This window comes from Anser brachyrhynchus (assembly GCF_964034855.1).
Source record: "Anser brachyrhynchus genome assembly, chromosome: 17".
Taxonomy (NCBI): domain Eukaryota; kingdom Metazoa; phylum Chordata; class Aves; order Anseriformes; family Anatidae; genus Anser; species Anser brachyrhynchus.
Window position 1 is genome coordinate 1841615 of NC_137710.1, and position 27445 is coordinate 1869059.

General features: G+C 49.5%; 3 protein-coding genes across 4 annotated transcripts; 1 reads left to right on the top strand and 2 right to left on the bottom strand.

Moving 5' to 3' along the window:
* Nucleotides 1-1318: 1318 nt before the first annotated feature.
* On the bottom strand, nt 1319-3910 carry ISCU (iron-sulfur cluster assembly enzyme). The gene is made up of 5 exons (XM_080559334.1): nt 3756-3910; nt 3095-3208; nt 2724-2834; nt 2270-2348; nt 1319-1865 (listed from the first exon to the last, which is right to left on the bottom strand). The coding sequence occupies exons 1-5, from the start codon at nt 3837-3839 to the stop codon at nt 1774-1776; spliced, it is 480 nt and encodes a 159-aa protein (XP_080415460.1). The 5' UTR covers nt 3840-3910; the 3' UTR covers nt 1319-1773.
* A 178-nt stretch (nt 3911-4088) lies between these two features.
* SART3 (spliceosome associated factor 3, U4/U6 recycling protein) lies at nt 4089-18730 on the top strand. 2 transcript variants are annotated; one of them, XM_080559301.1, is made up of 19 exons: nt 4089-4342; nt 4999-5125; nt 6132-6236; nt 7259-7443; nt 8422-8527; nt 9278-9402; nt 9703-9858; nt 10164-10302; nt 10686-10793; nt 11201-11278; nt 11480-11538; nt 12656-12765; nt 13045-13157; nt 13578-13654; nt 14042-14210; nt 14923-15374; nt 15862-16014; nt 16615-16802; nt 17338-18730. In XM_080559301.1, exons 1-19 carry the CDS (start codon nt 4133-4135, stop codon nt 17516-17518), a joined length of 2841 nt encoding a protein of 946 aa, XP_080415427.1. In that variant the 5' UTR covers nt 4089-4132; the 3' UTR covers nt 17519-18730. The 2 variants fall into 2 exon arrangements, with proteins under 2 accessions (XP_080415427.1, XP_080415428.1); XM_080559302.1 differs by having other exon boundaries at nt 14926-15374.
* Nucleotides 18731-20720: 1990 nt separating this feature from the next.
* FICD (FIC domain protein adenylyltransferase) lies at nt 20721-23841 on the bottom strand. Its single transcript, XM_080559317.1, has 2 exons — nt 23316-23841; nt 20721-21948 (listed from the first exon to the last, which is right to left on the bottom strand). The coding sequence occupies exons 1-2, from the start codon at nt 23605-23607 to the stop codon at nt 20873-20875; spliced, it is 1368 nt and encodes a 455-aa protein (XP_080415443.1). The 5' UTR covers nt 23608-23841; the 3' UTR covers nt 20721-20872.
* Nucleotides 23842-27445: the final 3604 nt, after the last annotated feature.

The following is a 27445-nucleotide window of genomic DNA, read 5'->3' on the forward strand; positions in this document are numbered from 1 at the left end:
TTCCCTACCCAGAAGACGACGCATCCCCGCTATCCCCACGCCCCTGTGACCCCCAGCTGTGCGCCCCCATAGCTGCAGCCCCCCAAAACCCTGCACCTCGGGTGTCCCTGCAACCGCTTAGCTGCAGGGAGCCCGGGGGCTCCCCAAAACAGGGACGCCGACCCGCTCCCCGGCCGCTTTCTCCCGGCAGCAAGGCCACGGGGCCGGGGAAGGGAGCCCCGCACGCGGCACCCGGGTGGTGCTGAGCCAAGGTGCCGCGGAAGCCGCGGCTTTCGCCAGCAGCAGCCCACGGCAGCAAGAACTCGCTCCCTGCTTTGCATTTAGGGCGCTAATGAAGTCGCAGACAGAGACCAGAACGAGGCGCTTACTTCCAAAGGCGCTGTTTTTAATGCGGCTGCGGAACTTTCCACGTCCAGACACGGGAAAGCCAGGTGGAGTGCAGAGGGGGATAAGAATCGACAAGAGCGGGCAAAGCTTTCAGACGCGTTTCCTTTTGGTTTTGGAAAATCCACAGCGACGCTCCCGTGAAAAAACGGCAATCAGCAGAAGGCACGGGGGGAGCGCGGCGGCCTGGCGGGCAGGGTAACGCACGCTGTGCCGCCACAAAACATTTTTCACGTGCTGGCGTGCCCCAAGCTTCCAGGGAGCCAGCTCAGGTGCTTGGCGCGCAAATCCTTGAGGTGAGCGTCGCCCACGCTCTCTCTGCAACCTCCAGCAAAGCCACCCGAGCAGCCTGGCCGCACGCTGCACAGCGAGGCGCTCGGGAGATGTCTGCCAGGCCGTGGGTTTGAGTTTCCTTCCGCGACTGAAGAGAAGAAGCGAGCCCCCTGCCACCTCAGCAGGCAACAAACTGCCACGAAATCACCCCCCGAACCACCTCTTGCAGCACATCCCAAGGATCCCCTTCCTCCCTCGACCCGGTGCCAAGAACTCTGCTTCCAGCTGCGAAGCGTGGGGCGGAGGGGGCGACGCAGGGGGCACAGCCGGAGCCCCCAACCTTCCGGGGAGCTTCCCCCTGGGGCTTCGGCGAACAGCTCCGCTACTCGCGGCCTGCGTTCAGAGCCTCGGGGTGCATTTAATCCCTCTTAACGGAGCGTTTTTTGAACAGACGCTCCCAAATTAACCCCGCTCCTCTGCCGAGAGGGAACGAGCAGGAAGAAGCCCTGCGAGGGTTGTTCCGGAGCTCCGCGCTCCCCTCGCGGTCAGTGCCCTCTAGCGCCCGCCGAGGCACCCCAGCACCGCCCAGAGAGCAGCCCCAAGCAGGGGGCAGCGTGCGAGAGGTCGCAGGTTGCGAAATAAAACTCCGACACAGCCGCAGTCCGCAGACAAACCACCCAAAATTTGTGTACTGCACCGACACGCAAACCGAGCTGCGCTTCTTACAGAAACATTAAGACCGAGGCAACGTTTCCCACTAAACTCTGAAAAACATTAGGCAAAACCATCCATCTTCCCCCGAAGTGCAGCCCTTCCAGTCCTCAACAGCAGGGTTTGCTCTTCTCAGAGAGGCCGCTGGAGCTCCCTGCAGCCGAACAGTCCCTTCCCTCTCAACATTTCAGACCAGTTAGGACAGGACACGGGCCGCTGAAATACCCAACTCCAGTCCTTCCAGCGCTACGAGAGGCTGTACACACAAGAACAGTGAGAGGTTGTGCGTGGAGTTGTGCGTATCTTACAGCTTCGTTAGTAGTGCGCGGGATTCTACTAATAGCTAGAGTAATTGCACGGCAAGTTGAACTGGAACGAGGACAACCTCCACAGTCCCTGCAGGGATTAGTTGGCTTTCTGCTCCGACTCTTCTTTCTTTGGGTGCTGCTTCAACTTGTAGTCGGCCAAGGCAGCCTTGATGGCATCCTCTGCCAGCACTAGAAAAAAAAAAAAAGAAAACACATTTATTTTTTTTTATTTTTTACAAATACTTCAAGAAGAACATGCCATTTACAATAAAAGTGGCATTAAAAGCAGGAGCAGCCAGCAGCAACCGTCACTGCAGTTAGCAAAGTTTGGGAGCGTGGTGCCTTACAGCGTCAGAATATAAACCTTCCCATTTCTAACTTTCTGAGCTACGTAGACACCAAAAGATGGAATTGATGTGAAAATTCTTAACCAAAGTCTGAACGTAAGCGAGGTTCTCTTGCAGGCCAATCTTTGCTGCACCACGTGCAGAAACTTTATTTGGAGAACACGCAGAAGCCTCTGCGCTACTTCCAGGAGCCTCGCTCTCAAGTATAAACGTGTTTGAACTTTCACAGGTCAGCCCTTTACTTACTCGAGCAGTGCAGTTTGACCGGAGGAAGGCAAAGTTCTTTCGCAATATCCGTGTTCTTGATTTTTAACGCTTCGTCAACCTGAAACGCAGTAAATGTGTGGTCAGCAGTCACCTCACGCACGCACACACACCACGAAGGCATTCACCACAAGCGTGCTTTAAAGCTCCAGAGCCAGCTGGATTGACACGGAAAAATACCTCAAACTGCCAGGGGCAGTAAAAGATGCTGACAGCACGCTAACGTGAGAAAAGCCTCTCAACGTTACCTGCTTTCTTCTGTACCTAACAAGTAACAAATTTAACGACTGTCTCAGACAGAGCAATGGTGGTAACGAACCAAAGCGTGCCAGCGTCACTGCAGGGACTGTTTCCTCCACGGTCCCAACAGTCAGCTTAAATATTTAAATACTTTCCACTGTGCCACTTCCAACCCCGGCCACTTCCAACCCCTTACCGTCTTCCCTTTAACCCACTCCGTTGCCAGTGAACTGGAAGCAATCGCTGATCCACAGCCGAAAGTCTTGAAGCGGGCTTCAACAATCCTGCCGTTCTCGTCCACTTCGACCTGGAAGAATACGGGAGGTGCTGCACGGGAGGGCTCAGCTCCACGAGGCAGAGCCCAGGACAGCAGGGACAAGCCCCGCCCAGGCTCCAGGGGACGTTTTAAGATCTGAACGTGCTGACAGGGGCAAGCTGCGTCACTGCCGCAGATGAGAGGAGGGAGACAGCAGCAGGCGTGGGCCTCGCAGCGTCCCCACGCTCCCCCTGTGCCAGCATCCCTACCATGCTCCCCCTGTGCCAGCAGAAACCCCGAGGTCCCCTCACCTGCAGCTTCATGACGTCGCCGCAGGCCGGGGCGCCCACCAGGCCAGTGCCCACGTTCTTGGCGTTGCGGTCGAGGGAGCCGACGTTGCGGGGGTTCTCGTAGTGGTCCACCACCTGGCGGGGCAGGGCAGAGCAGCGCGTCACCAACAGCCACCACCGGCACAGAGTCACAAAGGTTGGAAGAAACCTCCAAGATCACCTACCTGGTCCAACTGCCCGCCTACCCCCAATGTCACCCACTGAACCATGTCCCCAGACACCACGTCCAACCTCTCCCTGAACACCCCCAGGGACAGTGACGCCACCACCTCCCTGGGCAACCCGTCCTAATGCCTGACTGCTCTTTCTGAGGAGAAATGTTTTCTTATTTCCCACCTGAGCCTCCGACTCCCTCCGACTCCCCACCGACCCCCCAGCACCCCCCACCTTCCTTTCAGGTAGCTGTAAAGGGCAATAAGGTCTGCCCGGAGCTTCCTTTCCCCCAGCCCCAACACCCCCAGCTCCCTCAGCCGCTCCTCACAGGACTTGTGCGCCAGGCCCTGCACCAGCCCTGCTCTGGACACGCTCCAGGGCTTCGATATCCTTCTGGTAGTAACGGGCCCAAAACTAAACACGGCACTCGGGGTACAGAACCCTCCCCCGACCCTCCCCGGCCCCTCACATTTTTGTGGTAGCCCAGCGCCGGCCCCGCCGCCCCGCGCCCGCTCCGCAGCAGCGCCGCCCCCGCCCTCCCCAGCGCCGCCATCTTGCGTCTGGCGGCGTCGTGCCCGGCCCGCCTCGCAGGACCCCTCTGCAGCGAGGCCCCGAGCTGCCCGCGGCGCCGCCTGCTCCCCGGTCGAGACGCCGAGGGGCAGAACCCGGCGCCGCTCAACGCACGGCGGCCGCGGAGCGGTGAGAATCCGGGAACGGTGCGGGAGGCTGCACGGCTTCCTCCTCACGGCGGTTGACCGGCGGCTGTGCGCTGCTCTGAGGCAGGCGCGGCGCGGCCAGCCCCGGCGGGTGGCGGAGCGCGGCGGGCGGCGAGGGGAGCTGCATAAGATGGCGGCGGCGGGAGCCGAGGCGGCGGCGGCAGCGGCTGAGGAGGAGGAGGAGGCGGCGGCGGAGGAGGAGAAGCGGCGGTTGCCGCCGCCGGGGGCGGACCCGGAGTCGGGCGGCGACTCGGAGGATGAGGGCGATTCGGACTCGTCGGGGGACGGCGAGGATGAGGAGAAGGAGAACGAGGCCGAGATCCAGCGGCTGGAGGAGCAGGTGAGGCGGGGGCGGCCCGGGGCTGAGCCGTGAGGGGAGGGGACCCCGGCCGCAGGGACCCGAGAGACCCCCTCGCGGTTGCTGTGGGCTCTCTCGGGGTGTCCCCGGCCTCAGCCGTGCTCTCCCGGTGGGTCCCGGGGGGTTTCGGGGGTCCCCAGTGTGGTGCGGGGCTGGGGGGGGGACACGGGGAGAGCCCCAGCGGGCAGGCAGCGCTCGCTGAGGAGGCTTCGGGACCGGTCCGTTTGTTTTTCGCTGATTTCGGGACACCCAAAGCGCCTCAGGTTTATCACGGGGGGTGGTCCTTCCTAACTTACAACGCCCGAGCAATTTTCTGCCGCGCTCCGGGTTTCAGCGCCCACGCTGCTGAGCAGGCTGTAGAGCTCTAAGTCGGCTTTCCGTCAGAGCTTTAAAGCTCAGTTAAGTTTGAAGTGTTTTTTTTATAAATGTCCGTGGCCTGAAAGCATCCTGTGGGCAGCACTGGAGCTTAGGGCAACTGTGTGCTGGGAGGAGGGTGTTGGACTGGGTGAATGAATTGATGTCCTCATCAGATTCACGTGCTGCAAAAGGGTGTTTGGTGTTCTGCTAAACGTTCTCTGATTTTTATATGTCTAATGCTTTATCATGCCTTAAAAAATTCCTTTTTATTTTCTCTAAAGCTTTCTATCAATGCTTTTGACTATAACTGCCACCTGGACCTGATAAAGCTGCTCCGGCAGGAGGGAGAGCTGGTGAAGCTGCGAAGAGCTCGTCAGAAGATGAGCGAGCTCTTTCCGCTGACTGAAGGTATGGAGCGTCTTCTCTGCTTGCAGCTGGTGCTGGTCAGGGATCACCAGTGTGAAATGCCCTTGTTTTAGTAGCAAAACATATTTGTGCTAGCTTTCAAACTCCAGTCCGAGGTCTAAAAGAACAGATCTAAGCTCTGCACGCAGCTGGTGTTAATAGCCAGCATTGAGCTCTGTCTCTGGGGGGTGTGGAGCAGTAAGTCGTGCAGGAACTCGAGTTTTTGGTGCTTGCAGCTGTCCTGCGCCCTGCCAGAGGCTGCTGCTGTAGGGTGGAACTGGTGGGAGGGGATGTTTTACGTGCCCTGGTGCTCCAGTTCGGAACGGGACTTGCCGTAGCTCGGGGCAGACAGGTTTGCCTGTGCAGCCCTTTGGTGTAGGGCTGGTAACGTGCAGCTGGGGGGTGGCAGCACAGAAATGGCTCCAGTCGTTTAGTCAGCGAGCGTGACTCAGAGCCCAGACAAACTGCTGCCAAAAATTAAATTTTACAGGCAAGCAGCAAAAAATACTGTGTTAGCAGAAGTTGTGGGTAGCCCTTAAAGCATGTATTTCTTTTTATTCATAATAAACCCAGAGGCAATGTAAATACCACAGGGGCTGTTCTGCCAGTGTACTTTTAGCCTTGGCAAGGGAAAGTTTCCTTTTATGCGTGTGGAAACTTGCAGCCTCTAGAGCCGTTTACTGTTTCCTGTAAAATGGGAGGGAAGGTGTGCCACATGATGGCTCTTTGGTTACTGGTGCACACCGATCCTCTGTGCAAGCTACCAACAAATTGCTGCTTGCAACTTCAGCTTTCTTTAAATAGAAATGTGCTTGTTTAGTACCCAGTTGGAGAGGTCTGTGCCAAGCTTTTCATTCAAATTAATTGTGGTGGCTGAAGTTGCTTTCTTTTCCCCCATTGTCCCGCTCTGTGTTTTTAAGTCTGCTGCTAGAAACTCCAGAAACTTGAACAAACAATTTAAATCATTTTTTGAGCTCTTAGTGATGGGTTCTAAACTCGTTGGTTTCAGAAATTTGGCTGGACTGGTTGAAGGATGAGATAAAAATGGCTTCTGAAAACTCGGAGCGAGAGAAAGTTTACGAGCTGTTTGAGAGAGCCGTGAAAGACTACATCTGTAAGTTCTTAATATGTGCTATAAAATGTATTGTTCAGATTATGGCTTTCTTTTTCTGGGAAAATATCTTTCGTTCTAATGCTGAAATTGCGTCAAAAATGTTAGTGTGGAGTGATCCTTACTTTGTGCTGAAGTGTTAGAGTTATAGGCTGCTTAAAGGCAATGCTTTAAGTGCCACTGCAGTCTGAGATAGTCTAAGCTAACATTATAAAAAAAATTTAAATGCATTTTTTGCGCTTTTCTAATATCTACAAGCAGCAAGTATTGTGCTTAGTTAAGGAATGCTTTCTGCGTTACCCACAGTACGTTCTCCAGCTCTTTTTTGAGGAGAAAGAATGCCGTTGAGATGCTCACTTCTGCCCTTACCTTCTGTGTTGGTTAGCGCTGTCTTTGTTGTCATTTCCGTTATGTGACAGCTCTTAAAACAGCTCGTAGTTGCTGTCTTGGAGATGGCATTCCTGAAATGCTCTGACGTGGCAGAACCTCTCCGTGCTGCAGTAGCAAGCTCCGATCGCCCTTGTTAAAGCGAGGGGAGCACGTGGTGGCTTGTCTCTGTTTGTCAGGAGTTGCCTGCAGCTGTATGGCAACTCAGAGCACTGGGTCACTGCGTGCTCCTTGGGTGTTGTGGCAAGGTGCTGAAAACGTGGTGTTGGAAGGAGCAGAGAAGGACTGGTATCATCAGAGGGGAATCTCTTCCAGAAAACTCATGTAAAATGTCTCAGCATTAGCATAGCTGGCACTGCCGGGTGTTGGTGCAGGAAGGTGAGGAACTGAGAGGAGGTGCCCTCTGGATCTGCTGTCAGTAAGGACCACGAGAGTGACTTCTTTCAGAAGACAAACTGTAGCTGTTGGTATCGAACCAAGAGCATAGACTGAAATAATTTTTTCTTTACTATATAAAGTGGTAAAGAAAATTGTGTCCTGGTCTACTTAATGCTGCGAATGTTAGGTGTTTGGGGAGCAGAGATCCCTTTTTGGTTTTCAAGGTCGTTAGCTCATCTGTTTCTCCTAACTTTGTTTAGGTCCTGAAATTTGGCTAGAGTATGCCCAGTACTCAATCGGCGGCATCGGGCAGGAAGGAGGAATCGAGAAGGTTCGCTCAATATTTGAGAGAGCGTTAACCGCGGTTGGGCTGCACGTGACAAAAGGAACGGCTCTGTGGGAAGCGTACCGCGAGTTCGAGAATGCCATCCTGGAAACAGCGCAGGTAAGGCCAGTCCCCTGGGCTGCTGCAAGTAAAAAGCTGTGGTGTTGCTTCTGAAGTCATCTCGTGCTGCCCCTTCATCAGCTGCTGAGGGAAGAGGCTGTGGTGTCGCTCAGCTGTTACTTCTCACCTGTAGAAACTGGCCCTGTGGTCTGGGAAAGACGTTCTCTGCATTTCTTGGTGTAATAATGAGTCTGGGCTTAAATAAGATCATAATCTCACATCTGGAAGCACAATTTCCATGCTTTAGCTTGAACTGACAAGAATAATGTTAAACCAACTAGCTTTACTATTAAGCAGCTTCATTATTAGCATTATTATTCTTTCCAGTAAATACTTTTGCCCATAATCGATCGTGTTTACATATCTAGGCTGTCTTCCACTTCAGCATTGAGCTCATTCATTGTTTCACCCTTTTTGCAACTTATGGGTTCTAGTGTATTACCCCTGGAACATGCAGGCTTGATGTATGCAAAAGATACCTTTACAAGATGCCCAGAACGTGAATGTTTCCATTTCCTTCCAGCTTACTACCTAAGACATGGAAGTTAATCAGTAGTGAAGTGCCTTAACACAGGAGTAACGGGAGAACACCCTTCCAGTAATAAACGGAAAGGAATCTGGAGGTTTTAAATCATCTGTGCGAGCAGCAGGGATTTATTGAAAACCTCTCTGGCAGCCCAGTGGGTTTGTGAAATGGCGTGGTCGCACGCTGTTTGTTTATCCCCAGGTTTTGATTTCCCGATGTATGTGTCGGCTTTCACTGAGGAACGTTTTTTACATTCAACCAACTTCAAAGCCCAGCGGTTTCCGAGTTTTAGCTTTCACAGCAGCCACCTGAAATGCAAGTTGGCTACGTCTGTTTGTCAAGGCTCGCGTAGTCATTCGGAGCCCAGATCCCCAGCCCATAAACAATACCCCCTCGTGTTCCTCAGCTCAGGCTTGAGGGAACTGATGACATTTCAATCCTTTTGTTTGTAGCCAGCTCCTGGCAGCGTTCCGTCGCCCGAGCAGCAGCAGATGCTCTGCAGCCAGCTTGAGAGGATCCACACGCTGTTCAGGCGCCAGCTGGGGATCCCACTGTTAGGTGAGAGCCTTTGCACTTGGGGAGGTGGCATGAAGAAACTGTGTTACAGCATGGCATTAGTTGCGATCATTCCTCTGGTAGAGCCCCACAAATTGCAGCTGGGATATTTGAACGTTCCTTACTCGGTTACATTTGCCTGCCTTTGGGATCCCTTGAATGATGAGCATTTCCCTTTTATTCAGAAATATTAATTGAAACTTGGTTTATCTGTTTCTTCGGCGCATAATTTGCGATCGTTTAGGCCATTTAAAGTACAGATAATTAGCATGAAACATGACCATCAGAGCTAGGAATTCAGCTGTGAAGCTCACTGTATGAGAAGCTTGGTTGGTAGGTAAATAAATACATGCTGACAGCTGGGCTGTTAGTCCTGCCATATCAGGTTCATGCTTTAAACTCCTTGAGTCCCTTTTCTTGCTTCATTGTCTCCTTGTAGGAGAAAGCTAAGCACAGTTCTTTGACTTGTTCGTTTATGTATTGAAAGAATCTGGGTTGGTTTCTTCTTGGAAGATCTTGGGACTCTTATTTTTCTGAAGCAAAATCATTAGCTCTAAAATAACTTGTCCTGAGCTTGTGTTCAGATTACACTATATAAGATAAAGCATCTGAACACTTTAAAGGTGTAGTAGCATAACAGTTAAGATGTAAACACAAACAGAAATGCCTTTATTAGAATCAAACATGAGCTGCATACTTATTATTTAGTCCATTGAGTGCGTTAGTGATGGGCTTTCGTGTCTGTTTGAATAGATATGGAGGCCTCATATGCTGAATACGAGGAATGGTCAGAAGAGCCGATACCAGAAACAATAATTAAGAACTACAAAAAAGCTCTCCAGCAATTGGAGAAGTGTAAACCATATGAAGAGGCACTGGTAATGCTGTTACTTTCATCTTCCTGTAAAAATAAGAATTATTTGGTTTGTGGTGATTTTTTTCTCTAGCCTCTGAGATAAGGGGGCTCCCTTGAGCATGGCTAGCTGACCGGCAGCTATGAGCAGTACGCAAGGCACTTCGTAATCAGATGTACTGGAAACTTTTGAAGCTGTTGATATTTAGAGGCCAAGCTCGTATTTGAAATTTTGCCTGAGACCTACCCAGAGTGACAGTTGGGCTGTTTGAATCATGCTGTGTTGAGCAGATTTTTATTTTTCCTGTTCCTATTTGTTTTATAGCTGGGTGCTGAGACTCCAAAGCTAGCAGAGTACCAAGCTTACATCGATTTTGAAATGAAAGCAGGTGATCCAGCTCGCATTCAGTTGATCTATGAGAGGGCTTTGGCTGAGAACTGCCTTGTACCAGATCTTTGGGCACGCTACAATCAATATTTGGTAAGGCAAACAGAAAAGCTTTTGGGTTTCTATTTTCCGTTTTTGTTGTTGTTTGTCTTTTTTGTTTTAATACCTTAGTGGTTGATAAATAACCGGTAAGTGTTCTCTCAATCCTGTCGCTTTGTCTTTAAATTCTCCGGAAGCTGATTTCTGCTTCACCTTTTGTTTTGTCCTGTTTTCAGTGGTGTATTTATTGATCAAGCGAACGTTTGCTCAGTTTTTCCCCCAGCTGTGTATTTTCTCTGCAGAATTTGTCTTGGGCTCTCTGGCTCCAAGGTACTTAAAACTTGGTATGATTGTTTCAGGACCGGCAGCTGAGAGTGAAAGAATTGGTCTTGTCTGCTCACGACCGCGCTGTTAGGAACTGTCCCTGGACAGTTGGGCTCTGGATTCGCTATCTTCTGGCAATGGAGAGGCACGGAGTTGACCACTGCATTATTTCTGGTAAAGAAATACTATCTCAGCAAAACTTCTTTACAGAACCGCTTCTTGTGGCACTATGAATGATGTGTGACAAGTGGCGACCTGCAGGATTTGGTGTAACCCTTCTACAGCAGTCTTAAAGCCGATGAAATTTACAGTAGCATGCTTCTAGGGCACAGCTGTTAGGGTTGAGCAGCTTCACTTCTGAGCAAGCTCTTTATTTCAACTTTGCTTGAATGTTGCTGAATTAAATGGGCTTTTACATTGAATTCCTTAACCAGTTTACTATATTTAGGGCTTCTTGTGTTTTCTTTGCCCTGTATGCTGTAGCTTGCTAATTTTGTCAGGAATTGAAAAGCAAATACATATTTCTATGGGTTTTTACCCACTCCTGTTTCTTTCAGAAATGTTTGAAAAGGCTCTGAATGCAGGCTTTATTCAGGCAACGGACTACGTAGAAATCTGGCAGGCATATCTTGATTACCTAAGAAGAAGAGTGGATTTTACACAAGGTACATATGAGATATTTGAATAAATATGTAAATTTTATGTGTATGTCTGAAACAGCGGTGTTACTTTAATTAAAAAATAAAATACAATCAACACTAGTTTCATATTCTTCACAAATACTACTTTCTTGCCTGTCAGTGTGTATAAAATAAAAGAACATACTTGTTTTAGAGTAGCTCTTTGCTGAAAAAATAGATTGTGCTGTCAAAAACGACCTGTTTTATATTTTAGGTACTTGATGGTGGTGGTTTTTTTTGTTTGTTTGTTTTGGTATGCATGTAGTGAGTTTTACTGAAGTAGCAAGCTTTATTTCCCCCTGACATAAAAACATCGGGGGTGTGAGTAAAGAAGCTTTAGTAGATAGAACCACCTTGAAATAATAATTTTCGTTCCTTTCTCTTTTTTGAAGACTCAAGTAAAGAATTAGAAGAGCTGCGATCTGCATTCGCACGTGCTGTGGAGTATTTGAAACAAGAAGTCGAAGAGCGTAAGTGAAATCGTCCTGTGTATTGTTTTGTCTTGTTCAGAGTAACTTTTTCACAAGAGCAGTTTTCCGTATAATGTTTAACTTCAGGAGTCTCAGACACTTTAGAAAAAGATGAATGCTTCACCTGTGATCTGAAACTTATTTAATAAACGCCCTGTTTCCAAGAGCCATTCACAAATAGTACTTTATTTTTATTCCCAGGCTTTAGTGAAAGTGGAGATCCGTCCTGCACCATCATGCAGAACTGGGCAAGAGTTGAGGTGATGTTTCTATCTGCTGTATTTTAATTGCTAGAGTAGAGGAAATGTCTCTTTAGACATTCCAGCTGCACAGGAGGCAGTGCTCTTGTACTTCGGCATTTTGTCTGTAACTTCAAGGAGTAAATCTTTCTTCTTCTGCGTCTGGGCTGGTCAAGCACATAGCATAGCTTCAGGCTCGAAGCAAAACATCTCAGGAGAGACAGCATTCTCTTAGGGAAGGTTGTGAGGACTGTTAGCGTGTCTATACTGCTGTGACTGCGGTGTGGTACAGACGTGGGAGTAACTTGGGCAGCTGGCTGGCCACAGTGACATGGAACTGAGTACTTATGCCTCGAAATTGCTTTGAATTCTACCTAATTTAGTGCTGCCTATACCGACTAGTTTCAAACTAGTACAGGTATCAGCGTGCTGGTGCCATGATGATTTCTCAACCTTCCTTTGCCCCAGGCTCGTATGAACCTGGATAAGATTACTTTTGTGCTATAACTTCTCTGGGTATGATGCATGGGATGGCTTGCCAAAGTCTCAAATCTTGTAATTATTCTGACCAAAGTTGGCCCAGAATTTGAATTAATTACTTCTCACTTTGTGTGTGCTCCTGGAGGGAGAAGTAGGTGCTTCAGGTGTGATTCAGCTTATGCTAGAGCAGTTTTAGTAAGTCAGCTGTCTCGTGTACCCACAGACCTCTCTACAGTGAGTTCAGGTGAACTTCCCTCAGGTTCTTAATCCACTTTCCCCCTTCTCCACCCTCTACCATTTAGTAACAGAAATGAAGTAATTGTTTTAGACTGAGAGCTGTGTGTTGAACTGCCACGTTAGGTACAATAATGAATAATGACAGAAGGAAAAGTTCAAAAGCAATTGTCTCAAATGCCTTATAATGACCAAAACGAAGCGTCTGTGGGAGCTAGAAACCAAGATTGATGCAACGGGTGGGCATGGGAGGTGTTACTCAGTGATAGGAGTACATAAGGTGTTCACTTCTGTCCTCTGGGTTTGCATGCATAAGCTTTGGAGTTGTGTGGGGGAGGGAAGAAGCGGTGGGGATGCCAGGGGATGGTGGTGTTGGAACAAATAATCCTGAACTATACTGAGTGTGCCGAGTGCTGCTTTACAGGCCCGCTTATGTAACAACATGCAGAAGGCCAGGGAGCTCTGGGACAACATTATGACTAAAGGGAATGCCAAATACGCGAACATGTGGCTGGAGTATTACAACCTGGAAAGGTGAGAGCTTGGCTGGGTGAGAGAGTTAATGTAAGTGTCCTCATCTGTGTGACACAAGGCTGATATGCTCGGTGTTGGTACGTTCCTTAGGAGTTCATAATCTGCCTTTGAGGTTCTTAGTGCAGGTCTGTGTAATATTTCAGAAATAATACAGCAACAAAGCCTAGTGTGAGCTAGCTACGGATAGAGGAAAAGTGTTTGTATAGAACATTAACCGTACTGCTTTGTAATCGTGATGTGGGGGATTGGCTGCTTACTGCTGTGTTTTCCCTGCTGTAGAGCCCATGGTGATACTCAGCACTGCAGGAAGGCCTTGCATCGAGCCGTGCAGTGCACAAGTGACTATCCAGAGCACGTCTGCGAGGTGCTGCTCACGCTGGAGAGGATAGAAGGTAGCGAACTGCAAGTCGTTTCATTTTACAGTCTAGTTTCATTTCACTGTCCTTAGTACAGAGTGAGCTTTGATCCAGTATTTTGTCTTCTGGTGCAGGCTCATTTTCTTTTGACTACTGTAGCATATGCAAGCAGATCTTTATTTTCTTTTCTTCACCTTTTCAGGCCTGGTTTAGAGCCTGCTGAAATTTGTTTTTTCCATGCCTTTTGAGGGCATTGTATGATAAAAAGAGGGTTTTGTTTTGCTTGGATTTTGTTTTCTTTGAAGGCCATTCATTTAATTTATATTAAATGTTCGTGTATAATGGCTAATAGTAAGAGTAAGGTCTATGACTTCACTGAGTCTTTTTTTTTCCTAGAATTGTATTTCCAAACTATGGGAAGGCAAAATACAAGGCTTTTATTTCTTAACCCTCTAGGAACGTTAGAAGACTGGGATGCAGCTGTGCAGAAAACAGAAAACAGATTAGCACGAGTTAATGAACAAAGAGCAAAGGTCAGAACTTTGTGAACTATAAGCATTTTATAGGAAATACCTATTTGAAGATCAACCTTGAATGTCAAATTTCTAATGCTGGTTTGTGCAGATAAGCCTAAATCATCTTAAAGCTTCGGAACTATTGATTTTAGTTTAAAAGTATAATTTAATTTCTTTAATGCTTTTTTATGTTTCACCTTTTGACACTTGGATGATAAAAGAGTAACAGGAGTGCTCTAGGAAAGCTGTAAGAGCAAATAATTGACATGCGCTTTAAATGGTGATTCCATTAGTTTTGTGTTTATATAGCTTAGGAGAAAACCCTCCAGGTTCAGTACTGTAGAAACAGTGCATGAGAATGCCCTGCAGCATGCAGTCACTGAAATAAGAATCTCGTGTTCTTAGATTGCTGAGAAAGAAGCTGCTCTGGCAAAGCAGGAGGAGGAGAAAGCTGAGCAACGAAAGCAGGCTCGGGCAGAAAAGAAAGCTTCCAAAAAGGCTAAAAAAAATAGAATTGGAGACAAACGCAAAGCAGATGATGATGATGAAGGTGAATGGGGACGAGAAGAAGAAGGTAAAAAAAAAAAAGCGTCAGTCCTCTGGCACCAGGGGTTACCAGGTGCTTGCCTGCAGTTAGAGGCAGATGAAGTGCCCTCGCTGTCTTCAGAGCTGCTGCTTTTTTTCAGGGCCTTTTTCTCCCAAGAGGCCTTCATTGTATTTGCAAAATGAAAGCAAGATGAAGTGTTTTTTTGCTAGCAGAAGTATGTGCCTAAAAGAACTTCTAGAGGTTTTTTTGTAGATTTCTTATTTCAGAGAAATATTGTGATTTTTTTTCTTTTCAATTAATTTTCCGGACTCATCAAATGATGCTGAAGCATGAGGAATCTAAATTTGGTTATTCGGTATTATAGTAGTCTCTTGGAAGGTGGTACCAGAAGATTTTGAGATTGCTGCCACTGGGAGTATGGGGAGCTTTTAGGCTTTTTATTTTCTAATAAAGATCCTATTAGACAAAGAGAGCATGAGTCAGTAGTTGTAACTGACAAAACCAAATATTGTCAGTGCTTCCATTTTAATCCTTGCTGTCTTGGTCAAGTAATCCGTTTCTCGTTATTAAGAACCTGGGGGAGGTCTTTATTGCCTTTAAGCTGTCATTGTGTTTTTCATTTCATTCCTATTTGCCATTTCATGATTCCATGGTGGTAGCGAAGAGCAGTCTAATTTGAGTCGTGAATGAAATGAAATGGTGTAACTCTTCTAGTAAGGCTTTCAATTTCCTTACTCAGCAGAGCAGCCCAGCAAGAGACACAAGGGAGACGGTGATGGCTTACTTCTAGAAGAAGACATGGAGTTAGAAACTGGGCTCTTTGGAAGAAGTGGACCTGAAAAGCCAGATCGTCCAGCAAACCAAAAGCAAAAGGCGTCTACCAGTCGAAAAGACATCCCCAAAGTTTTGCACGACAGCAGTAAAGATAACGTTACCGTCTTTGTCAGCAACCTTTCCTATAACATGGCAGAACCCGAAGTGAAACTGAAAGAGCTTTTTGAGAGCTGCGGGGAGGTAGAGCAGATCCGTCCGGTATTCAGTAACAAGGGGACATTCCGGGGCTACTGCTACGTAGAATTCAAGGATGAGAAATCTGCTCTCCAAGCTCTTGGGCTGGATCGTAAAGTTGTGGAGGGAAGACCGATGTTTGTTTCTCCTTGTGTTGACAAGAACAAGAATCCGGACTTTAAGGTAAATTTTTACTCACTCAAGAAGCGGGTTGAACAGTGGGACTGCATTGGAAAGCTTTCAGGACGTGTTGCTTCCTGAGTTCCTGCATCTAACAAATTCATGTTGTATTAGTTTGGCGTAGTTAATGGTCTGTACCTGATATAAGTTCTATAATCTGTGCTTTTCTACTTTATTGGGTTATATGCAGAAAAACTCCGTATTCAAATAGTGACGCTTGAGCAAGAAGACGGATATATCAGTGGTTCTCTTCATTGTGAAACAGAGATAACGTTTAAAAACTTCACTTTAAGAATTCCTCGCACATCCTTGGTGGATGACTGTTTATATGCAAATATCTTTCAAGATATTATTAATGGCTTTTTCATGGTGTGGGTGTTTTTTTGTTAATCTCACCTTTTCACTCAGAAGGTTGAGTGCTTTATAATAGGTTGAAATCCTCTTTGTTTCTGACTGGCTTGAGAACTAACAGCCTTTTTTATTTGTTCAGGTGTTCAGGTATAGCACCACACTGGAGAAACACAAACTGTTTATATCTGGCTTGCCGTTTTCCTGCACTAAGGAAGAGCTGGAAGATGTGTGTAAAGCACATGGGAACGTGAAAGACATTAGGCTGGTCACCAACCGAGCAGGAAAACCCAAGGTAGGCGTCCTTTAACGCACTGGTAACTTCAATGAAATCCTTCAGCAGGAAACTCTTCATGAGATTTGGATATAAAAAATAGGTTTTGTAACTTAAAGCAAATGACTTGATTATTGTTGCCAAACTGGCTTTGCATTAAAACTTGTAGAAATGCATGGGTTTATGTAACCTGGTGTGTCTTTGTGCCAACAAATAAGAAATAGGAGGGGAAAGAATTTTTTTTCTGAAATACTTCTTAAATTACATAAGAAAAATGTGATATAAAAAGGATGGAGGAAAAGATACCTGCAGCATTTTCAGTATAGTAAAAAGAGGCATCAGTAGGTCTGCAAAGAACGCTTGTTTCTAAACTAGCTGGCTGGCTGGGGTTCACCTGGTCAGGTTCACCTGATCAACTGATCCCCATCCTCCTTTATCTTCAGTTTCTTCATGCTATTGTGCATAACACCTGCTGCAGTAATGGATTTGCCAGTGAGAAATGAGACACCTCTCTGACAGGGTTTGTTAGTTCTATTTTGCAATAAATGGGTGCTTCTTAAATAAGAGACTGTCACGCAGAGAGAGAATGACTAAAACTAGGTTACCTCTTCCCTTATTTAGGGCCTGGCCTATGTGGAATATGAAAACGAAGCTCAGGCCTCGCAGGCTGTGCTGAAAATGGATGGGCTGACAATTAAGGATCACGTCATCAAGGTGGCGATCAGTAACCCGCCCCTCCGAAAGCTGCCAGACAAACCTGAGGCAGGCAGAGCCTCACAGTTTGCGGCACCACGGCAGATTTATGGAGCGTAAGTATTAGCAAGTGTTTCCCACTGTTTAAAAAGCAAACACTGGGATTATTTGTAGGCTACAATGTAGGGAGCATCGTCCAGAAGATGAGGGAAGATCTGAAAGGTCCTCAATCAAAAAAATTTGAACCGATGGATTGCTGAGGAAAAGCAGATTTCTCCATACATTACCGATAGGAACAGGTTTGTAGTGACTGAGTATATACAGTGGTGTTGGACTGAAGCTGTTCTTTTTTCCTTCCAAGTGCTCCTGCTGCTTACAGTTGGCGTTGCATTGTACGTGCTCTGTAGATAAAACCACAGAGCTTCAATTTCTGGGGGCTGTTGGGCTGTTGTTTTCTGTCAGGACTTAGGTGTGCTGTTTCAAAGGTCGTCTGCTGAAAGCTTCGCACTACTTACTACTGAAACAAATGACAAGAATAATATTTAAAGGGGTGTTCCTTTTAGTGAACAAAGCCCTTTTTCTTTTCCTAAGCTAGAACAGTATGTTCAAAGAGCATTGGGATATTCATAAGTGTCACTTTGCCCTCTCCAGGCGAGGGAAGGGAAGGACGCAGCTGTCAATGATGCCTCGTGCGTTGCAGCGCCAGAGTAATCCTGTGGCTAAGGCCGAGAACGGGATGGTCCAGAATTCACCAGCAACTTCATCTGAACCTGCTGAGGAGCCGAAAAAGATGTCCAATGCTGACTTTGCCAAGATGCTACTGAACAAGTGAGCAAAAAGTCTGCAATCAGCTGGTCTGGTAAAATGTGAAATGCCTTTATGGAAGCCATGTTGTGTCCTTATGCTAGCAAGGAGAGAACGCCAGTCACAATCACGTGTAAATACTGTTCTGGACTACTGCATTCATTAAGATCAGTGTAGGATGGTACAAATCCGTTTTCCTCTGTTTTTAAGAGCAAAGAGCTATACTATGTTCTGGTAAAATGGCATTATGTGATTCCTCATATTGAGGGTAATGAGGGGGGAAATACTTCCTGTACAGGTTGGATGCCACGTCATTTTTTTCCTGAATACTTTACAAATATTTCTCTTTCATTAACGAACGAGACGCAATGTGAAAGCCTAGCGATAACCTGGTCGAGCTCCACTGGTCAGAAGTTCAGATTGTGATTGCAGTCATTCTCTCTGACGACAAACCCATGTTCCACCAAAACACTCTCACACGCACGGACATTCATCTCCTTCCATTAAGAGTTAAATGGCAAATGCTAGTAACTTCACCACAATGGCCTATTTTAGTATTGGGAGAGTTTCTATACATTTGTGTGTATATGTATATACACAAATATACATATATATGTATTCAGTTGACGTTCTGTTCGAGTTGACCTGTTTTTTATATTGTGTATTTGTAAAAGACATTGGAATTATTTTTAAGTGTCATGGATGATATTAGCTCTGTTTGTTTTTTTCCCCATGAAAGCTGTACATGCTCTTGCTGAGGACCATTTTTGTTTGTTTTTTTTTGCTAGCTAGCTCATACGTCTCTGGCAGGTGGTTTCTGTATGGTTTTGTACAAATGTGAAGTGCAAGCTGAAGTTCCCTGGTTTATTAAACTCAAGTTCTCAAAGGTTTTCTATAAATACTTTTGCTTTTGTTGAAATGTGGGTGTTGGAATTGCACTTACCCTACGGCAGCTAGGTAATACTGATGTACCTCCGCTCTCAGGTGCACTGAGATAGTGTCGTCATGTACCTGTAAGTAGCTCATCCCATTTAGGGTCAGTAGCTTGAACCACTTCAGTAATCACCTCAGCCTCGAGAATAATCTGGTAACGAGCGTGGATAGAAATATTACTGCTTACCTAAAACTGCTGCTGACTCGAAGTCAGCACCTGGGGTTGGGATGGGAGGGGGGACAGCAGGGCTGAGTTCACTTGTACAACACAAGCACTGCTGCGAATAAACACTATTTTCAGTGCTTACTTTCTGTGCTCCTTTGACTTGGCTTTACTTTAGCTTTACTTTGTCTGCTTTATAGCTTTGAAAGCGATGGCTTTGGGGGTAATAGAGCAAGGGCCCAAATTCCTGTTGTGGAGCCTGTGCACAGTACAGCATGCATCTGCTCTGCAACAACTGTGGGCCAACCCTTCAGCACTGTAATGATGCAACAACAGCGTAGCTCCATCTGCTTCGTCACTCTAATGCCATTTTAAGATGAAGAAGCTTTAATTAGGGGGTGGGGAAGGATGCTTACCTCGCCCTGACATCAGGCACGATGTATGAGTGACGAATTAAGTTTTTTTTTTTGGCTGCTAGAGCTGGACTTGCTGCTTCAAAGTCCTCCAGTCCTGCAGTGCTGAGGGAGCCAGGATGTGCGCTGCCTAACAGCTCCTGTAACTTGCCGCTCCAGGAACCGAGCTGTGAGCGCTGCTTATTTTGCTGCCAGCAGCAAAGCGTTGTGACAACAGCCTAGTCCAACCAGACTTTAATATTAAAATACTTTATTAATCTGTTACTAAAATAACATCTTTTTTCCAGAGCTCTAAAGTGCAGAATATGCTCACCTCGCACTACAAAAATAAGCATGTTTTGTAAAAACAGAACACCCTTCCTCCCTTACTGTTTGCTTCTCCTGGCAGCAGTAATCAGTACATGAGCACGGGCAGGTGCTGCAGTACACAGGTACCTCCCAATCTTGTTCTGTTGTCTGTTTTTTGTATAAAACATTGTAACTACATTGCAGGTAAGAGAGTTAGAGGGATGAAATACAAATGGGCCTGGGACAGTACAACAACCCATACTGCTTTGCAAAGGGATGAAGCTTTACAGTACTCATTGCGATTGCTTCCATGTTTTCTGATCCACATTTTCTGAACTTGGAGGTGTTGGGATCTAAGACACAGGGGATTTGGCTGCTGTGCAACTGGCAGCAGGGCGTAGGCAGCTCCTCCCGTCTGTAAAGCTGCAGAAGATAAGGTACACTTTGAATTGGGTGGCAATTCTGGGTGCAACATACTGCTGCTGCAGTATGGAGAGGCCTTGTGATTCTGTATGCATTTATCACAGCAATAACACGACCTGGTAATTAATAGAGCTATAGCGAGAAGCTCTGTATGTAGATTAAGGAAACTCAAGTTCTCGGCAAAGGTGCTAAACGAATTCTTACCAAAATGGCACAACTGATAAAGGCAGCCTTCTGGTTCTGCATAACCACCTTTTCTGCCCGCAGCCTTGCAGGAGCGAGCTCTTCCCAAACCCTGAACAGAAACGCACCAAGACAGCTGCCGTTTCCCAGGGAACCTGCTTGGTGACGTGGGATCTGAGGCAGGGCCTCCGGGCACCAACTAGTACTTCTGTTGAAAGCACAGCAAAAGCACCTTGCAGTTCAGTGAAGTAAGTCGGTGTTTCTTGTCTCTTTCCACTCACCTGCTCTGTAATCACACACAAAACACCTGCTGCTTGTTGCACGCAGCTCCCCCTAGGAAAGGCAACCGAAATTAATATGCAAAGTGCTGCTGAGACCAGGAATAGGAGGGCAGAAATGCCATCGCTGAACTGCAGCAAGCCTCCTTCCTCCTCATCTGGTCTGGCTGAAGCCAGAGGAGAACAAAACTGTAGGAGGGAAGGGGGAGAATCTGACTGGCACTGCTGGGAGTGCGCTATTACCGCAAGGGCTTGGCGGTGGTTTTTTGAACAACGGGGAAGGGGTAACGTGAGAGCAGCAACTCAGTTAAGGCTTTGGCTGGCCTAGCAGCTCCTTGCCCAGGTAAGACAAGGCTGTTGAGTGATTAGGTGAAGGGCTGTGATGGAAGCAGCTCCTCAAAGCTTCATTTTAAGGAGAAATGAATTACTTCTACTTCAGTTTGTTGAGCCCGTGATACCTCTCCCCACCTTCTTACTGTAGCACACAGGTTATAGCATACAGTCAACATCGACAGTTCACATTTCAGCTTGGCGTAACGTACATAAATAAATTATATTAATTTAATCAAACAGAAGAGACTTTAAATAAATGAAATGCCAAAGAGCGACACCTCCTGTCAAGTTCCTTCCCAGCAAGGATACCGAGCGGCATGGCTTTCTGTTCTCCCCCACGTTCCCTGGCTCCTGCGTGCCCAGAGCACTCAGGTCTTGACAGGGATGGTTTGTTTGCATCCCGCAGTGCTGCCGTCTGCTTCGGGTAAGCCCACGGAGTATTCCGTGGTGGCAATGATCAGCATGTCCAGCGTGGTCTCGGTACACTGAGCGATGAAGCGTATGAAAGGCCTCACGTCGCCCTCGTTGGCGACTTCCAGGACGTGATAATACTCCGCCCGCTGCTCCTTGCGGATGGTGATGGGGGGGTAGCCCGCCTGCATCAGGATGAGGTTCATCAGCAGCCGGGAGGTCCTCCCGTTGCCATCCACGAAGGGATGGATGTAAACCAGCTTGTAGTGGGCTAAGGCAGCAAATTCCACGGGGTGCAGACCCATGGCGTCCTCGGAGTTCATCCACTGCACAAACTCCTGCATCTGCTTCCCCACGTCCTGGGGATGGGGCGGTATGTGGTGCCCTACAAACACCCGCGTAGTCCTGAACCGCCCTGCCTCCACGGGGTCGGCGTAGCCCAGCACCCTGCGGTGGATCTCCAGGATGTCGCCGATGGTCACGGAGCCTATCCGCGACACCAGCGTGGTGTTCACGTATTTCAAAGCCGCGTGCATGCCGATCACCTCGTTCTGCTCCACCAAGCTCTTCCCGGGAACGGCGTACCTGGTCTCGATGATGTGTCGTATCTCCGACAGCGTCAGAGTGTTCCCTTCGATAGCAACGGTGTGGTAGATGTGGTGGTAGTAGGACTCCTCCATCACCCGGCGCAGGGCGGAGTTGCCTTTCGGGATGGCCATCACTTTTTTAACCTTGCTGTCAATAATGCTGAAATACCTCTGGTCTATTTCTTCTACTAAAGGCAGCGTCCGGTCCCTGTTGATCAAAGCCTTCTCGTTGCAGGGGGAGATGGTGAGTGCTTTGGAGTACAGGTAGTCGGCTCGAAGAATGTCTTTTTCCTCTTCAGAAAAGATACCAAATTCATTCAGGGCGTCCACGTAATCGGGGTCCATTTTGAGGGCGTATACAAAGAGTTTGTGAGCTTTCTCTCGCTTTCCTTGGCGCTTCATTTCCAGGGCTTGCTTCAAAGCCGCTTTGGCTTCGAACTTCACTTCTGAAACACAACAGGGAGAGCGGTTAGGTGACAGGGCAGGGAGTTAAGCCGAAAGCCTGGAGACTATCAGTGTTTGCTGATACAAAAATTAAATAAAGCCGGTCTGCAGGAAGCGCAGCAGAGAAGGTGTGTTCCAGCCACGGACGCGAGAGCTTTAGGCCATGTTTAGAGGCCGAGCACGGCCGCGGAGCCGTTCGTGGCAGGCCGGGTGGCGAGGCAGGGCCTGTGACCAGGCTGCCCACGCAGACCGGGCCGTCATCGTGGCCGAGCTCGCTGCGGTGACCAGGCTGCGCTGCGTGGGAGGGCACAGAGCTCTGAGCATGTTCTGCCTGTGGTCATGGCAGGGCAGAGAGCTCCGGATGCGTTCTGCTGGTGATCATGCCACTTCCCTCGCTGTAAGCAGAGCCCACGCTACAGCTGCTAATGGCACAGGGGTTCCAGTGCAATACCCAACGTCTTCCCCAAAATCCCAAGCTGCTAATAGCACGGGTGTCTCAGTGAAACACCCAACTTCTTCCCCCCAAATCCCAAGGTGCTGATAGCACAGGCGTTTCAGTGAAATACCAAACGTGTTCCCCCAAAGTCCCTGAGCTGCTGATAGCACCAGTGTCTCAGTGAAATACCCAACTTCTTCCCCAAATCCCAAGCTACTAATGGCAGAGGTGTTTCAGTGGAACACCCAACGTCTTCCCCCCAAATCCCCAAGCTGCTGATAGTAGAGGTGTCTCAGTGAAACCCCCAACATTACAGCTACTCAAAGCAGAGGTGTCTCAGTAAAATACCCAACGTCTTCCCCCCAAATCCCAAGCTGCTGATAGCAGAGGTGTCTCAGTGAAATACCCAACGTTTTCCCCCAAATCCCAAGCTGTTGATAGCAGAGGTGTTTTGGTGGAACACCCAGTATCTTCCCCCAAATCCCCACGGTGCTGATAACACGGGTGTTTCAGTGGAACACCCAATATTTTCCCCAAAATCCTGAGCTGCTGATAGCAGAGGTGTCTTAGTGAAATACCCAACGTCTTCCCCCAAATCCCAAGCTGCTGATAGCATGGGTGTCTTAGCGAAACACCCAATGTTTTCCCCAAAATCCCAAGCTGCTGCTAGCAGAGGTGTCTCAGTGAGATACCCAACGTCTTCCCCCAAACCCCGAGCTGCTGATAGCACCGGTGTCTCACTGAAATACCCGATGTTTTCCCCCAAATCCCCAGCTGCTGATAGCAGAAGCGTTTCACTGAAACACCCAATGTTTTCCCCAAAATCCCCAGCTGCTGACAGCCCAGGTACCTCAGCGTACCACCCCCCCACCCCCCCCCGGCTGCACCCCGCCCGTACCGGCCCCGTACCGGCCCCCACCGGGCCGCGCTTACCGGGGGTCGCCTCGGCCCTGAGCGGCGGCAGCAGCCTCAGCCCCCGGGGGGCCACGCTGAGGCCGGCGCAGCCCCGCCGCACGAAGGGCAGCGCGGCCAGCACGGCCAGGCCGCCCAGCAGCGCCGCCAGCACCGCCGCCCGCCCCGCCGGGCCCCACGGGGCCGCCCGCCGCCGGGCCGCGGCCCGGCACATCCCGGGGCGGCGGGCGCTAGGACCCTGCGGCGTCCGCCCGGACCCGGCGGCAGCCCACCCCCGCCAAGCCCCGCCCCCTCTCGGTTTCGGCTCTGTCATTGGTTGAGCGGCGCCGGTTCTCCCTCCCTATTGGTGCTCGCTGGGGCGTGTCCCGCCCCTTCTCCGCGCTCCGCTTCCTGCGGCTGGTTCCGGGTAGCGCCGCGCCCGCCGGCACGGGAGAGGCTCGTGGAGGGTGGTAACTGGTCAGGCGGCACGTCAATCTTGGGAGGAGTAACCAATGAGAAGGGAGGTTTGGGAGGGGGCGGGCCTGACGAGGCCGCTCTCTGTTGCTAGGCGACGGCTGCGGCCTGGGCCTAGGCCTGGGCCTGCGGAGGCCGCGCCTCGGCTGGGGGCGTCCTGAGGGTCCTGGGAGGGTCCTGGAGGGGTCCTGGAGGAATCCTGGGGGGGTTCTGGGGGGCATTGAGGAGGTCCTGGGGGGTCCTGGGGGATCCTGGAGGGGTCCTGGGGGGGTCCTGGGGGGCCTTGAGGGGGTCCTGAGGGTCCGGGGGGGTCCTGCGGGGTCCGGGGGGGTCCTGGGGGGGTCCTGGGGGGGTCTTGGGGGTCCTGTAGGGAACACAGGGCTGCACGGCTCCTCTGCACAAATGGGCAGGAGCAGAGGGAGGTTGTGCAAAAGCTGAAGGAAAAGGGGACGTCCCGGGGGGCTGCAGGGAACTCACCCTGATTTCAGTCCTTAGCAGGACAATAGATGTTTTTTTTTTTTCCCCAGATACTCACAGGACATGTCATCATAAATAAACTGTGGCAATTTAAGCTGTTTTTTCTCTGTGTGGTTGATTTTAGCAAAAAAAAAAAAAAAAAAAGGTTACAGTAAATGCAGCTTTCAGGAGTTGGGAGTTTTTGGCGCTCCCCTGCGTGACGTGCACAGAAGAAGATGATATCGGGCCTAAAATAAATATAAAGGAATTGTGGGAGGGTGACAAATCGTGCAGGATGGTATCTGGGGCTATAAGCACTCGGGAACTGAGCATGTGTTAATGCTGCAGTGCCAAAAGGCAGCACTGCTCGGGGCTGTGGGTGAGTGCGGTGTAAGGCAGGTGCGGTGCTCGGGGCTGCGGGAGAGCTGGGTCCAGCCTTGGGCACGGAGCTGGGCGGGAGGAAGTGCAGGAAATAGCCACAGGGCCAGGAGAGCCACAAAACACAGCTCGGGAGGAAAGCTTGAAGCAAGTCCTGTTTTTTTATGGAAAAGAAGAGAGCGGGGGGTGGCTGTAACTGGTACAAAGGGAGAATAATTGTAAGAGTGGCTAAGGGATATTAAACACCGGAACAGCAGAAACTGGACATTTTTCACAACACTAATTAACAAACCCTCCTGGGGACAGTACAACTACGCTGTCCCTAATGCCTCTGTCTGTGGCTTCTGTTTGCTCGGTGACTTCCAGGGGTGAAGGCATGCCGCCTTAATTCCCAGCAGCCAAGGAACATGCTGCAGGTGCTGAAGTACGAGCATAGGACGGGGTGCGACAGCCTGGTCCCGGTTAGTTTCATGCTGCTCCTGTGCCGAGCAAACAACTCAGAACAGGAGCTGCTGCTGTGTTACACGAAGGTGGCCAGACAGTCTTCCTTTCCTCGCTTGTTTTCAGCGGTGGGGAAGGTAGAAACCACTGCCAGTGCTCTTTCAGACATTTATTGATGTTACCAGGATTGACAAAAGCAGCTTGATGAACTTGGTTCAACCAGCATCCCTAAAAAGACACTGACAGCACCTCGGCTCTGAGACCACTCAGCAGCAAATGGAGCCCAAGGCGATTCCTGCAGCACAATTACCATGTCCTCCAGCCATTTGGAGCCTGACAAAGCCCATTAACGCTGGAGGATAAGTTTGGGGGATAATTAGCATTTGAAGGATGAGCAAATACACCTGCCCTCCGAGAGGAAGCTGCAACAGAAGCGTGTGTTTTCTTCAGTGCCAATGAAGCCTAACTTCAGGATTACAGAGTGATGAGGTACTTTCCTTCTCAAAATGGTGCAAAGCCCGTTTAGAATCTGACAACCAATTAAACCTGATATATCGGGGGAGAACGACCTGGATAGACAAAAAATGCCTGGCACCTCGTCCCGGCTTTCGGCAGCTGGGAGCGCTCCTTCTTTGCGGCTGCTGGGCATCTGCGCCGCACCAATCCGGGCCAGCTCGAGGGCTGCTGTTCCAGCACATCGTGCATTGCAATTATCTATGATTTTGTCAGGGAGAGCAAAGGGAGATCCCAAAGCAGATTGTAGGAAAGAGTAAGGGCTTTGAAAGGATGGAGCTGGGGCCCTGGGGCAGGCTGGCAGCTGCCAGGAGGGCTTGGCTGGCACCCTGGGCCTCTTCTGAAGGTGTCATGGGTTATGCATTGCAGAGGGGCGCTGGGATGTCCTTGTGTCACAGGAGAAGCCACATAAGTGGCCGGTTGTTACTAAAACTTTGAGGCCGAATTGGGTGAAGGTGGAAGCAGAGGGATCCCTGGAGCCGGTAGGTGGCAGCGACTCATTTCGCTGCTCAGCAGAAGCCTCCCAGCATTGCAGCCTCTCTCCTGGACCGCGATACCTTCAGCTTTTAGAGGCAGTGATCACGCAAAAGATATTTTTAAGGCTGAGTAAGGCTCTAGCTTCCTTTTGGCACTGCTCGCCCTGGGGTAAAATTGCCGTGCTGTGCTCTGGGGAGGTTTGGGGGATCTGTCGCTGGTGGCACTGCTGCTGACGGCACGGATCTCATGTCCCCGAAGCTCACAGCACTGTGTCTGCGGGGACCATGCTGCTGATCCCTGCTGTCCCTGCGCCTCCCCAGTGCCTTCAGGTGACAGCCAGCAGTACCGGTGTGGGCAACACATTAAAAGGAGAAAACTTGCGTGATGGAGGCCTTCTTTTCCAGCCGGGAGCATGCGGCTGTGGCGTGCCCAAGGGCCACGGCCGCCAGGGTCTCGTTCCCCCTCAGCCTGCCCTTCTCCTTGGTTCCCCTGTTCATGGGCAGTGTGGCACAGCCTGGCCAGCAGCCGGTTCCCCCAGGCTGTGGAGTTAAACCAAGGCACTGAGGACATCAGGATCTGCTCCGAGAGCATCCCCGGGACAGGCGCGTTGTCTGCTCGAGGGCTGTGCTGTGGGGAGAAGCCGCTGGCTGCGGAGGCAGAGCTGCATATCGGAGTGTGGGATTTTAATCAATGAACAGATGGGCAAGTAAGAGATCAAATGCCTGGTGGTAAAGCTGTCACCCGGGTCAAAGCAAGGTTGTTTGTGAAAAATGGTTTTGACATTCTCAGCTGCAGCGCTTGCAAGGCAAATGGAAACCATATCCCGGATCCAAGTGCTAGCGAGCGGTGCGAAGACCAAAGGGATTTTTAATTAAAGAGAAGATGGAAGGGTAAGCAAAAAGCAAGAGCAAGATTGCATTGTCTCATTACTTCTAGCTGCAACTAAAGACACTGAGCGAGGGGGTTCAAGGCTAAGTGAACAATTTAAAGCTCTTAGCGTGAGCACTGAAGGAGCACAAACACAGCACTGAATAGGCAGCCGAAAACAAAGCTCCGAGAGGGTGCAGAAACAGAGGGCTTTGTTGGCTCTCTTGACGAATAATGAGGAACGAGGTTCTCAGACAGATTGGTTTGCAGCACTGGGAATAAATGGACAAAAGGGAAACTTTCAAAGCGATACTGCAGCTGAGCTGGGTTATTTCGGCTAGGCCGGGCCGGAGCCGTGTGGAGCTGTGTTACCAGCAGAGCAGCGTGCTTGGTTCCACCGGCCGGTCCCAAGCAAGCCCACGCAGAACGTCTGGTTCTAATGAGAAACGAAATTTTAGGGGGAGGAGGGGAATAAGGAGTCCCAGCTGCGTGGAGGAAGAGCTTTATGTTATTGCACTTGTGGTCAGCACAGTTCTCCGAGCAGCTGAGCACTGCTGGGCCGAGCG

Bases quoted from the DNA above. Each gene is read 5' to 3' on its own strand.
- ISCU (XM_080559334.1), bottom strand. From the start codon at position 3,839: ATGGCGGCGCTGGGGAGGGCGGGGGCGGCGCTGCTGCGGAGCGGGCGC. The intron at 3,209-3,755 runs GTGAGGGGCCGG...CTGCCCCGCCAG, and splicing joins CGCTGGGCTACCACAAAAAT to GTGGTGGACCACTACGAGAA. The intron at 2,835-3,094 runs GTGAGGGGACCT...GTATTCTTCCAG, and splicing joins GCGACGTCATGAAGCTGCAG to GTCGAAGTGGACGAGAACGG.
- SART3 (XM_080559301.1), top strand. From the start codon at position 4,133: ATGGCGGCGGCGGGAGCCGAGGCGGCGGCGGCAGCGGCTGAGGAGGAG. The intron at 11,539-12,655 runs GTGATGTTTCTA...GCTGCTTTACAG, and splicing joins AGAACTGGGCAAGAGTTGAG to GCCCGCTTATGTAACAACAT. The intron at 13,158-13,577 runs GTAGCGAACTGC...TTAACCCTCTAG, and splicing joins CACGCTGGAGAGGATAGAAG to GAACGTTAGAAGACTGGGAT.
- FICD (XM_080559317.1), bottom strand. From the start codon at position 23,607: ATGACAGAGCCGAAACCGAGAGGGGGCGGGGCTTGGCGGGGGTGGGCT. The intron at 21,949-23,315 runs GTAAGCGCGGCC...GTTGTGTTTCAG, and splicing joins CAGGGCCGAGGCGACCCCCG to AAGTGAAGTTCGAAGCCAAA.